This window comes from Andrographis paniculata, unplaced genomic scaffold (assembly GCF_009805555.1).
Source record: "Andrographis paniculata isolate CXL003 unplaced genomic scaffold, ASM980555v1 Contig55END, whole genome shotgun sequence".
In the NCBI taxonomy this organism is placed as follows: domain Eukaryota; kingdom Viridiplantae; phylum Streptophyta; class Magnoliopsida; order Lamiales; family Acanthaceae; genus Andrographis; species Andrographis paniculata.
The window spans coordinates 4,248,044-4,260,773 of NW_026137590.1; the positions used below are offsets into that span (position 1 = coordinate 4,248,044).

The 12,730-nt window shown below is 30.9% G+C and overlaps 2 protein-coding genes across 3 annotated transcripts; one reads left to right on the forward strand and one right to left on the reverse strand.

Moving 5' to 3' along the window:
• The first annotated feature begins 3,914 nt into the window (after positions 1 to 3,914).
• LOC127256312 (F-box/FBD/LRR-repeat protein At5g56420-like) lies at positions 3,915 to 7,107 on the forward strand. The gene is made up of 4 exons (XM_051282270.1): positions 3,915 to 4,278; positions 4,818 to 5,708; positions 5,789 to 5,932; positions 6,473 to 7,107. Exons 1-4 carry the CDS (start codon positions 4,246 to 4,248, stop codon positions 6,776 to 6,778), a joined length of 1,374 nt encoding a protein of 457 aa, XP_051138227.1. The 5' UTR covers positions 3,915 to 4,245; the 3' UTR covers positions 6,779 to 7,107.
• Positions 7,108 to 7,909: 802 nt separating this feature from the next.
• Positions 7,910 to 12,324, reverse strand: LOC127256311 (probable zinc metalloprotease EGY2, chloroplastic). Of its 2 annotated transcripts, XM_051282268.1 has the most exons (13): positions 12,011 to 12,324; positions 11,816 to 11,879; positions 11,648 to 11,734; positions 11,416 to 11,511; positions 11,050 to 11,100; positions 10,851 to 10,958; positions 10,624 to 10,698; positions 10,434 to 10,539; positions 10,229 to 10,322; positions 9,721 to 9,874; positions 9,311 to 9,518; positions 8,820 to 8,980; positions 7,910 to 8,401 (listed from the first exon to the last, which is right to left on the reverse strand). In XM_051282268.1, the coding sequence occupies exons 1-13, from the start codon at positions 12,136 to 12,138 to the stop codon at positions 8,156 to 8,158; spliced, it is 1,578 nt and encodes a 525-aa protein (XP_051138225.1). In that variant the 5' UTR covers positions 12,139 to 12,324; the 3' UTR covers positions 7,910 to 8,155. The 2 variants fall into 2 exon arrangements, with proteins under 2 accessions (XP_051138225.1, XP_051138226.1); XM_051282269.1 differs by lacking the exon at positions 12,011 to 12,324 and having other exon boundaries at positions 11,416 to 11,554; positions 11,816 to 11,877.
• Between the last annotated feature and the right edge of the window lie 406 nt (positions 12,325 to 12,730).

A 12,730-nucleotide genomic window follows, 5' to 3' on the forward strand; every position in this document is an offset into this window, starting at 1 on the left:
TCTTTCCCCTGCTTGGGTACTTTCACCATTATTGTTATATTAAATTTATCTAGTTCTAAGGGTTTTATTTTTTTTTATATTGATTTTTTAGTATTAATTATTATATTAAAACGTAGTATATTAAAAAAAAAATTACAAAAATACTTTCATTAGCGTCTTATAATACTAATATGGTAGAATTAAAAGTAGGGTTTTTAGGATTTGTTGGGTAACAATTTAAACAGTAAAACCACAGCAAAATCATGTTGAAATCTCATAAACGAATATACTACCCTTGAGACCATATTCAATCGGATAATTTTATTTATGTCATTATAATTCTAAAAATGCAGTTGCTATACTGTAACCCACAACTCTATTTTTTACTTCAAAAATAATATTCTTCAAATATTCTATTTTATATATTATTTCAAACCACTTTTTATATCTAAAATTGATATTTTTTTTAAAAAAAATTTTAAAAAAATAAATTAATTAATATACAAATTTTTAAAAAAATACACAATGCTATAAAAATAAAGTTACTATAGTACAATGTAGCAAACATCATTTTTTGTGTGGAAAATACCACAGGGTTGGAGAGTAAAATCTCCATTTACGGGGCTGCAACGTCAAAATTGCAGTCCCGCTGGAGATGGCCTAAGAACTAATAAAAATCTTCTAATGATTTATTTATTTTTTAAAAAATTAATATATTTATAATAACGGTAAATTATACATCTTCCGTCCCATTGAAATAATGATGTTTACTTTTTGCATGTATATTTTTTAAAATTATTATATTGAATTGTGTTAAAAAAAAATTAAAATATCCCTATTAGTACTATATATTATAAAAATAATTACATTTGTGTAATATACTATAAGTTTGAAGGATATTTATTATGTTAGATAGGTGATATAATTACTGAATTAGAAAATGCTAATTTTATTTTGAGACAGACAAAAATTAAAAATAACAATACTTCAATAAAATGGAAGAAGTATTAAAATACAATAATCGTTTTTTTTCCTTTTAACATTATTTTTTAATTTTTACTTTTCAAAAATGATAATAAAAATCAAAAGGTCAAAATTTTTTAAATACTCACTATAAAACAAAAATTCAACTATTAAAATCTAAAATAATATATATTTTATATTTTTTACATAATTTTTTCGTGTCAGACATTAAACTATTTTATATAAAAATATTTGGTGAACGGAGCTATTATATATATAATAATAGTATTTTATCTATTATTTTATATTATATTATTGCTATTATTAAATATTATTTTATAAATTATTTATATCTATATAAATAAAAATATTTTTTAATTAAAAATATAAGAAATACAAAAGTATTTATAAAATATAATTTTTATATTTAAAATTATTTTATTATATTTCCTCCGTTCAGATAGAAAGTATACATGTTTCTATTTTGGGACGTCGAATTACAAAGTAAACATTTCATTAAATACCTTACTTTTTTCCACAAATACCCCTACTTTACATCACATCATTACTTTTACACTAAAAAGCAAGGGCAAAAATGTTATTACACTACTTTTAACTACCCACTATAATTAAAATACTATTATTTTCTTAAACACTGTGACAAAAGTAATTGTATACTTTTTTTGTGGACGGAGGGATTATATAAAATGGTATATAATATAAAAATATAGTATTATATAAAATAATACATTTATTGATGTAGAAAAGAGATATTTCCTCCGTCCTAGATAATGGCGCATTATTGTAGATATGAAAATTTAGGTAAAATATAACTAATAAGTAATTAAGAAGTATATTTATAAAAGTAATTATTATTTAGTAAAAATAATTATAGATTAAGATTAAAATAACTAAATAATATAATTAAAATAAAAAAATAAATTTTAAAATTTAAAATATGATTAAAAAGTGTATAATTAATTTTTCAAAAAGAAAATGACAAATTATGTGGGACGGATAAAAGTAAAAAATGAGAACAAATTATGTAAAGCTAATGAGTAAATTTTAAGAACGAATTCTACAATGTGAATGAAAGAATCAAATTAGTTTTTAGTGTGTTCTACAGTAAGAGAAAATATAAGAACAATTGTTACCTATATTGCATTGTAAATGGTCTAAGGCCATCCACATTACGTCGGATAAAAAATAATAATAATAATAATTAAAAATCAATTTTTTTTACTGCCAGCATGTAGAGCTGGTTGCTGCTGCAGCAATCTACGAAACTATGATATAGGTGTATTCTTGCCATGTGTTTCAATAACATATGACAAAAAAAAAATATTCTTTTTAGTTATTTTTTGTACATTATATTTTTATTATATATATTTATTAGTAATTTTTATATTTTATAAAATTTTATTTATTACAAAATGATACCAATATTGATATATTTTTGTTTAATAAAATTTTAATTAAATATAATTAATTAATAATAATAAAAATTTAATTTTCTAATTATCTTATAATTTATTCATTAAATTACACAAATAATTAATATATATATAATTACTTAATATATAATTGAATTTTCACATCACATTAATTTTTTTGAATTGATTATTGTACTAATTTTTTACTTAATTCTTATATTTATCATTGCAATATCAAATCAATAGAATTTATTTTATTTTTCTAAAGACACATAAATCCAAAAATTGTACCATAAAATTAAATTTTCACTTCACATTAATAATAAATATTTGTTATTGTTTATAAATTAAATTATTAAATAAATAAATATTAATAAATATGTATATTAGATAAAAAAATATTATTATTTAAATTATTTTAAAAATAGATAATTTAATAATATGGAGAAAAGAGAAATTAAAATTTGTGTAAATGAATTTCTTTGATGAAGGTATAAAATGAAATGAGTTCTTTGATGACATGGCAGAGAGAGAATATGACGTTGAAGAAAAGAGAGTCAAGGAGGGAAGAAATCTATATTGGTTTCATTTATGCGGATGACCTAAGGTTATTGAAACAACCTCTGACACCTGTCATACTAGCTTTGTTGTTTTTCGGATTTCTTTTTTAATTTTTATTTTTATTTTTGCATTTGTATTTTATTTTTTAATAAAAATATTTAATATATATTATTTAGAGTGTGTTTTTTTATGAAGTTTTGGAAAAAAAATTATGTGAATTTGGTATTAAAATAATATATGATATGTGTTTTGTAAGAAAAATAAAAAAAATCCTTTAATGCAAAATTCAAACTCTAAAAATTTGATATTTGAATAATAAAAAAATAATATATTATTATTTATTCTATATCCGTCTCATAACAAAATATTTATTTTTTCATTTTAGTCCGTTTATTCATTTCCTAACTGTACTGTCTAACATTACAAATACGCTTACAATTTACAATTATTACACAAATATCGTTACTTTTATATCACACATACTAATAATGTTATTTTTAATTATTTATACGTTATTCCTATTATATCTAAATATAATATACTAATATTTCTAAAATTACGTGCAAAAATTAAATAAATATTTAATAATGGGACGAAGGAAATATATATTTGTAATGTTTGAAAAAAGATGTTTTTGTCTATTTAGTTGAGACATGAGTTTTAAATATTATGTAATTATTAAATAAATAAAATTTTTATTAGTAAAATAATTTTAATGTAATAAAAAAATTATAAATTATAAATTAAAATTAAAATAATTAAATAATTTATTTAAAATAAAAATATATAAATTATAAATTTTAAGATGTAACTAAAAAAAATAAATATATATTTATACAAATACAATAATTACATATCATATCAATACTCATCAAAACAACGCTAGTATCCTAATCAATACATATCGAAACAATACCTATTCAAATCCAAATTTATCCTAAAATTCGAACTCAAATAAAAGTTTCGGAAACTTAGCCCAAATAAACATTACCCTAAACAAACAAACCCTTTGTAGCTTAGTCTTTTTCTCCTTCAACTTCACTTCCGCTCATCAGTTCTCTCTCTCTCTCCCTCATACACATTCGAAAATCTACACTCGAATTGTATATAATTTACATACATATATATATATATATATATATAGATATGCCTGCGTGTGCGTGTGTGTGTGTGTAATCGAGGGTGAATTTGTTGTGCACGGTAATAATGGCCTTCGATTCTTACGCAGTCCGGAGGTCGAGTTAAATTCGGAGGTTAAAATTATATATTTGTGTGTGTGTGTATATATACATAACAGCATCGGATTCCAATGAAGAAAAGAGTTCGAAATCTCGAACCAAAGGTTTGCCTATATCCGCGACGGTTCACTGATTTTTTTCTTTTTTGTTTTTCTAAATTTCGTAGCGATAATTGTCTTCGTATGTTTGTGGTTTTTGTGATTTTCCGTGAGGATTATTGTGTGTTCTTATGATGTCGATGGAATTGCTGCGCAGAAATTGAATTGCTAGGGCAAAAATATAAAAAAAAAAAAAAACGAAAATCAATTTGGTTTAGGGATTCATAAATGATCCGTTAGAATTAAAGATGCATTTGTATATTTTTCTGTGGTGAGATTGAATGTGGTAAGGAATTCTCTGAAATTGTTTAAATGTGTAAGCAATTTTCTGAAATTGTTTTAAATGTGGTAAGAAATTCTGTGAAATTGATTGAATGTGGTAAGAACTTCTCTGAAATTGTTTAAAAATGTGTAAGCAATTCTGTGCAATTGCTTAAATGTGGTAAGTAAATCTCTGAATTTGTTTAAATGTGGTAAGATATTCTGTGAAATTTTTGATCATATGCTCTGTTTCACATTGCTCTTCATTGATTGGTGTCAAAAAGGGCGAGACGGATCCTCGGGATTACATCGATATATTGCCCGACGACATCCTCGTATCGATCTTGTCTCGGCTGACACTCAAGGAGGCTGTGATCACAAGCGTTTTGTCGAGGAGGTGGAGGTACTTGTGGACTCATGTAGGGGGGTTAGACTTTGACGCTGACGACGCATTGGATAGAGTTGCCGCGGATACGAAGCTACGTAGATCCGAGCGAACAACATACATAAATTGGGTTAACCGTGTCGTGAGGCAGCATCAGAGGAAGACATTGAATACTGTCCGGATTTGCTTCGATTTGGACAAGGGATCGAAATGTGCTATCGAAAATTGGGTGAAGTTTGCAATCAGGAAAAGAGTTGAGAATCTCGAGCTGGATTTGTTGGAGAATGGTGACACTCTACGCTTGCCAATCCGCAACTATAGCTTTCTCAACAACCATTTTGGTCGTAGAAAAGTGTTGTCCGCGAAGAAGGGGCTTACGGGTTTTATCCCGACGGGTTTGAAGTTTCTTAAAGCTCTAACGTTGAAGTGCGTGAACTTGACTGAGCAGTCGTTGGGTGGCATTCTGTCGAATTGTTCGGTTTTGCACTATTTATCTGTACATGGTTCGGGGAATTTGAAGAACGTTAAAGTGAGCGGCTTGTCGCTTAGGTTGAAGCACCTCGAGATCGTTTTTTGTTTGGGGATTAATACCATAGAAATCTCTAACGTTAAGCTCGTCTCGTTTACTTATTTGGGTCCCGGAATCAATCTAGTTTTGGATAATGTTCCCGCACTTGACGAGATCTCGATTGGCGAGGGATATTCGGGGCTCGAAAACAATGTCTTCGGCCAACTCTCGTGTTGTCTTTACCAATTAGAGGTTTTCACTTTGGATATATATCGTCCCGATGTAAGCCCTCCGGTTACCTTTCTTGCTTTCATGCAAATATATGTAATATTATAACGATTGCTCGGTCATCTTTTCTCTAGGAAAACTTAATGAAGTACGTGTTCCCGGAGCTTCCAAACTTAAAGCAGCTGATTCTTAAAGTTGGCGCATGGAACGACGACAGTCTCCTCGAGTTTACATCCTTGGTAAAAGCGTGCCCGAATTTGAACAGATTCGTGTTGCAGGTATTAGTTACGTTTCTTTTTTGGGTTGTCGGTTTAATGTGTTGGTATATTTATACTCGTTGTTCATAGATGTCGGCTTTTTTATGCATCCCACAATGTTTTTGCGCCACACTAAATCAAATACCAGTTGTTTGCATGTTCATGAACATTAGGGAACCGTAGAACATTGTAAGAGCTATTCAATGTCTTGATTTCGAGTTTTTTTTGTTAAGCTTGTTAGCCGAGTTTTGTCTCTAATGTTGGATGCGCAAAAAAATTACTCCTTTTTAGCTTAAGAAACAGTTCTAAACCATTGAAATGAGGATACTCTTTCATTATTCGACAAATTTTAGGGTGTGTTTGTTCAGAGGTTTGGAATTTGAATTGTAAAATATTTGAATATATGATGTTTTGAATGTAAAATTAATTTTTAATTGTATAATATAAAAAATGAAAAATAGGCATTTGATTTGATGTTTTTAGGAGGAAAATAAAATCCGTCAAACGGATTTATATATTCTTTCTATATCGTTCTAACATCTCCGAGCCTTTGGCAAACAGCTAATATGGATGTTGCCATCGAAGAGAAGAAGAAAAATAAGGCGAGCTGCTGGATGTGACCATAAACACCTCAACTTGGTCGAGATTGTCGGGTATTATGGCCGGGTGAGTGATGACGAGATCGTGGTATACTTCTTTGAGAACGCCGCTTCCCTCAAAAAAGTCATAATCGATCCGCGCAACCAAATCCTAGAGAGATTGCCGGTGCTGTCCGACCAAATCAAGAAACAGGAATCTGCGCGTAAGCGCGCCAAGAAACAGCTCGAAGCAAAGAAGCCTCCGCGGGTTGAATTGGTTATCCTATAGGACGAGACAACAGACTGTCGCCATTGCTGCTGTGTATATCAAAAGCTGAGGGAGGACAGGGTATACAGTTCATAGCCTTAGCAAAACAATTCTTCCTACATCTCGACTCTACCTAGATCGATAGTATTCCCGAACATTATGTGTTGTTTGTTGTGAACTCGTGTTAATACCCGTTTTGTATAAAAAAATTTGTCGGGAATATAAGGTGAGAACGCCCTGCCCATTGCATGGACAGTAGTTCGGTGCTGTTTAACCCTAATCGAAATACAAATTGATAGCATATGGTAATAGTCTATATTGTCGGATGGCATGATATGAATACATAATATGAATTAACTTAAGGGTGCGTTTGAATTGTAAAATATTTGAATTTGAATAGTTGTATGATGTGATATAAATAGGTGTTGATACGATATTTTGAATATAAAATTAATTTTTTGAAAAAAAGTGTTTGATTTGATATTTTTTGGAGAAAACATTTTGATGAACAGTGGAAGTTTGAGAAAGTCTCCCAAACAAACACACCCTAAATTCTCTTTGTTTTCTCTTTCAGTTATCTATTAAATTTATACCCAATCTAAAATATACTAAAAGTCCCGTTTTAAAAAATACTTTTATTAGTGTCTTATAATACTATTTTAATGACATTTGTGTAAAAAATCATACGAATATAAAATTATTTTTAATATTAAATATAATGATGCAAAATATAAATGAGATCTTAGAGCGTGACGAATGAAGTATCTTTTTATAATTTTTTATTTTAACAAATAATAATCAATTTGTCAATATTTTTTATACTTATTTTACTATTTTTTAATTAATTTTTAATAAATTTCTCATATTACCTCTATTTTTTACTAATCCACTTTTATACTTCCACTTCACTTTTTTTTTTTTTTACTCTATTTTATACTTCTTCCGTAAAATTAGAATATTTTTATCCAACACGAAGATTAAAAACAACAAATATTTTATTGAAAAGCTAATAAAAGTAAAAAGGTAGGTGGAATATTTTTGAAAATTTAGCTAGAATTAAAAAACATGAAGAAAGAACGTAATAAAAACAGTTAAATATTTGATTTGTTAACTTTGCCACAACTAGCAGTTAGGTAAATTTAACGGACAGACTAAAAAAAGAAAGTTAAAGTAAATTTGACGGACGAAAAAATTACGATGTTTGGAGGGATGTTTCTGTGATCGATCAAATCGTCAGCAGAGCAAGAAGATGAGCTGAGCAACTTGTTTATTCAATACTATTCCTCACAGGAAAGACAAAAAAAAAAAAAAGAACCAAACTTGAATGGATCACTCAGACAACTTAGGCAGAGCATCAAACAAGGCTATACATATGTATTCCATAAAATATTACTATAGCTAAAAACTTGGGACATCTGTAGCAAAAAGGAAAGGATAGGGAAGGCATACCAGGAGTCCCAGAAGCAAGACCACCACTCCAATGGCTTTGTACTTATCACCAGGATCCGTCACTTCCTCCGACAGCGGCGCTACAGGTCCCCGTTGCAAGAAGAATATAAGAACAACCCAGTAGAACGCAACGTCATTAAACAAGGAAGCCACGCCGAGCAGCGCAATGGAGGCGCCGGTTAGCCGGGAGGAAACCTGCCAAATTGGTGTTTGTAGTGCTGTTCTTGCTAATTGGCCTTATATAAAGGGTTGGATATGTTATGTGTATATATATTGATTCAGGAAAAATTGCAATAAATGTCTCGTACTTATAGTCAATTATCATTCTTATTCTTTAATTGTCACCATGACAAAATACAATCTATTTTAATTGTCATTATGGCAAAATACATCCTACATATGTCATTTTTTTTTTGCGATGTTTGTCCTCTAGCCGCGCATCGAGTTCAAAATGTTGTCGGTGCGAGTGGAATAGTGCTACAGAGGATGAAAATTGCGAAAAAATGACACCTATAGGATATATTTTGCCAGAGTGATAATTAAAAAGCAAAAGTGATAATAGATCATAGGTACAAGATATTTATTGCAATATTCTCTATTGATTCATTTGTACCTTTCTCCCCCACAAGGCGAAGGAAATCCGGCCCCCATCGGTCTCGCCTGCAGGAATGCTGTTGATGGCGTTGATTAGAAGTCCGGCCCATGCCCATAGTATGAGCGGATTTATTGCCAAACTTGTGCCTTCCTTGAGAGCATCTCCAAGAAGTAGCTTAGCTGTGCAAGAAATTTCAGTTCTAGCTGAAGATGAAGAAAAAGATGCAGAGATGGTGTTTGATTTAGGTAAAATTGTTCATAACTTTTATATAGTTTCGACATTCAGCATATTCTCCTTATGTTTTAAAAATTGCATGAAATCTCCCGCAATGCAAAAGATATTGATAGAAAATCATGTTGTCATCACATAAAAAAAATATAAAAAAAAGTTTAATGCATCATTTTTTAAAGTATAAGGGAACGCTCAACAATTTTTAAAGTACAGAGAGATTTACGCTAAGTTTCGAAACCACAAAGAAGTTATAGACAATTTTGTCTTTTATTTATTACCTATTCCACCAACAAGGAGTGATTCATGAAATACTGAAGGATCCACAATAATGCCGAGCTGATCGGATGGGGGCAGGATAAAGCCGAGAAGCAAAAGTACGATGCCTGAAGCGAAGCCTGCCAAGGGGCCAGCAGCTGCAACTTTTAAGAGGTTCTCGCGCCTTGGTACGATGTTTATGATCCTCGTTATAGCTCCAAATGAGCCTATCTGCCATTTGAAGATCGTGTAAGAAGGAACTACAAATACAAACAAAATATGCATAGATAGGCTACAGGCAATCCGATATAGGACATGATTTGTTGTTAATCCTTTGTTCGAATTTTAGTCGTACGACAGCATGATTTGTCGCTTCACATCTTAATCCTTCAATATTTCTTCTTAATAATTCAAAATGGCGAAAACATCACACCTGCCAACTAGGAACAAAATAAGGCACTCCCAGCTTTATCCCATCTTCTTTTGCAACAAGAATGTGGCTGAGTTCGTGTGCACCCAAAATAAGTGCAGTTACGAGAGCTCCAGGAAGGCCATCTTTTAACAAGTCGAGATTGTCGAAAACTGATCTGCAGAAGAGAGATCGATTAGCATGAACAACTAAAACATGGTTGATGACAACAAGTAAAAATATATATGATGCAGCTTGAAGAAACAAAATTAGAAAGAAATAAGTTGACAAATGTTCAGCAATATAGCATGCCACAATGTCTAAGTAGAAAAGAATCGAAATATCTACAATAATAGCAACAGAACATGAAGGGAATTAGCAGATAGAAAGTATTGACTCATACAATATTACAATGGCATATTTCATGATACAAATCTTTCAATTAAACGAAAGAAATGGTGACACATTGAATTCATGTGGAAAAACATTCATCAATATGATAGATTGCATACACAATTAGAAAAGGGCTTACAATATATTCGCTTGCAATACAGGCACATTTCGAAGAAGAAGGGTAAATATAGTGACCAAACCGAAGGCCCCTGCAGCAAACCATTCCGGAACAGCTGCATTTGACAAGTGATTAGCTACTATCTTTGCAATAATTGGATTACTTACGGAAAAGAATATATATACATATATATATAAGTGTTCAGATAGAAAAAGTAAAGAAATACCGGTTGTTTCAGGCTGCAGTGTCTTCCTTGGCACCACAACGGCTACAGGTTTATCGTCTTCTGGATTAATTAGAAGGAAGATTTTATATAGATCTCCAAACTTGGCCTGTGCATAATTTGTGAAGTTATATAAAGAGTAATACAGCCATATCTCAAACTGTTCAACACATAGAAGATGCAGAAACAATACCTCCATTCTCCGCTCTATTTTCTCATAACTTTTTGCGGCTTGACCTCGTAGGTTGCCCTTGAATAGTACCCCACCCTGTAAAAAAATGTACATTTATATTTTAATTACATGGCTTTCGTACCAAAGCTTGGTACCATTCCACTGAAAGCTCTTCTGGCTTTTCTTTCGTTTATTCGGGTGTTGATTTATATAATTAAATGAATGAAGTTATGATCTTGCAAACTCACTTCATAAGGTTCTTGGCTGGTCACAAAGAATGTGTCAAAACCAAATACTTGATCCTTCAGAATATCAATTGTCTCCTTCGGAATCCTTAGTGATTCATCAAATTGTTGCTGTGTTGTTCATAGAAACGAAAAATTGTCAGCAGAGATGGATCTGACCTCGGAGAATGAACAACTAACAATGAACTTAATTTTTCATCACCTTCACACCTGGGAGAGGCGAACCGCTAGCAACTTCCACATCAATAACATCCTGTTTTATCATACAAAGTCGGGTAAAAAAAAACGAATTTAGAAGGAAACTAGCAAGGAAAGGGATCTAACACAATCGATACATACATGCTATGTATATTCCTTTTAAATTTTCAATGGAGTTTTTCTGTGAGATTCTACATTCCCAACCACATTTTTGTCTGCTAACTACAAATATCATGTCCACTGAAATACTACAATATATAATATCATATCGTAATCATACAAAAGTCGTGGCATGCAAAAAATTCAACGCAGGCATAATAAAAATGTTGGGAAAAGATAGCAAAGCTGACAACGGCAGATGCTTAAGTACCGCGATTTTAGCTTGAGCATCACTCACTCCATCACTATCACCGTTTATCAGGCTTTTAGTCTCGACCATTTCTGATTCGTCGGATTGTTCCGTACCCTAGGACATTTACCAGCGCATCATTAACTACAACAAACTATTCCTGACATGGTAAAACACAACACATTAAGAAAAAAAAAAAAAAATGAAGAAACACCGATATTTTAACACTCAAGACTAATTACAACTTACTAACCACATTTTGAGAATCTTCGCCCAATGTGCTTCCTGAAATCGAATCACTAGACACAAATCCTTCCTTGTCTCCATTTAATTTTCCTTCCTTTCAAGATGCAACAAAATTCTTAGCTAAATATAAGAACAGATAACACAACGCTGCACAAAATAAAATGCACAGTAATACCTCATTATTATCCTCAGGCTCAGTTTCCATCTCACTCAATTTGCAAACAACCTTCAAATCCTCCCTAAAAAACACCAGAATCCAACATCAAGCAGACATAAAATCTCCTAAAATTGTACAAAAACTCAGTTATAAACCTAAATTTCTTCCGATCCACAACCTCCAACACCAAACTAAACTCTAACCGACGGTTACCTCCAAAATGGAACAGAGCCAGACTTCCATCCCCCAACCGTCCGGGAAGTTAAGCGAATGTGGCTGCAGGAATGACACCGCGGTGCCGGAATAACAAAATTCCTCCCAAAACTCGCCGACAAATTCATCTGCGGAAATCAAAATGGATTTCAATTCCAATCTATTCCCGCGGGCATCGAACCCCAAAATCAAAATCAAGGCTCGCTTCAAACGACGAGGAAAAGGAAAGGGTTTAAGCTCCAGCTGCCATGGAGATTTGAAGGGTTTTGGAGTTCCCAAAAATATCTTATCTTCAGCGGAACTGTAAATTCAGATTATATTTATTTTTCTTTTATTTTTTTCGTTCGTTATTTCCGTTAAAAATATAATCGCGCGCCTAAAATCTCTTTTGCTTTCTTCCGGCGAATGATAATAAGCCACGTGTCGGTAATTTTCTTTCTTAATCCTTATCACCTTGTTCAATTTTGGAGGTATTATCTAGGGGCAAAGAAGTCATATACTCCATTCCATCTGTCTCATATAATTTGTTCTTATTTTTTATTAATGTCCGTTCCACATCATTTATAGTTTATTTATTTGAAATATAATTATACACTTTAATCGTATTTTAAATTTTAAATTTTATAATTTTTTTAATCTTAGTTAAACTATTTAGTTATTTTAATCTTAATCTATAATTATTTTTATTAAACAATAATTATTTTTACTAATATACTTCTT

Bases quoted from the DNA above. Each gene is read 5' to 3' on its own strand.
- LOC127256312 (XM_051282270.1), top strand. From the start codon at position 4,246: ATGAAGAAAAGAGTTCGAAATCTCGAACCAAAG. The intron at 4,279-4,817 runs GTTTGCCTATAT...GGTGTCAAAAAG, and splicing joins TTCGAAATCTCGAACCAAAG to GGCGAGACGGATCCTCGGGA. The intron at 5,709-5,788 runs GTAAGCCCTCCG...TCTTTTCTCTAG, and splicing joins TGGATATATATCGTCCCGAT to GAAAACTTAATGAAGTACGT.
- LOC127256311 (XM_051282268.1), bottom strand. From the start codon at position 12,138: ATGAATTTGTCGGCGAGTTTTGGGAGGAATTTTGTTATTCCGGCACCG. The intron at 9,519-9,720 runs GTGTGATGTTTT...TTCAAATGGCAG, and splicing joins ATTTTGTTCCTAGTTGGCAG to ATAGGCTCATTTGGAGCTAT. The intron at 8,981-9,310 runs GTAATAAATAAA...TTTCTTGCACAG, and splicing joins ACTCCTTGTTGGTGGAATAG to CTAAGCTACTTCTTGGAGAT.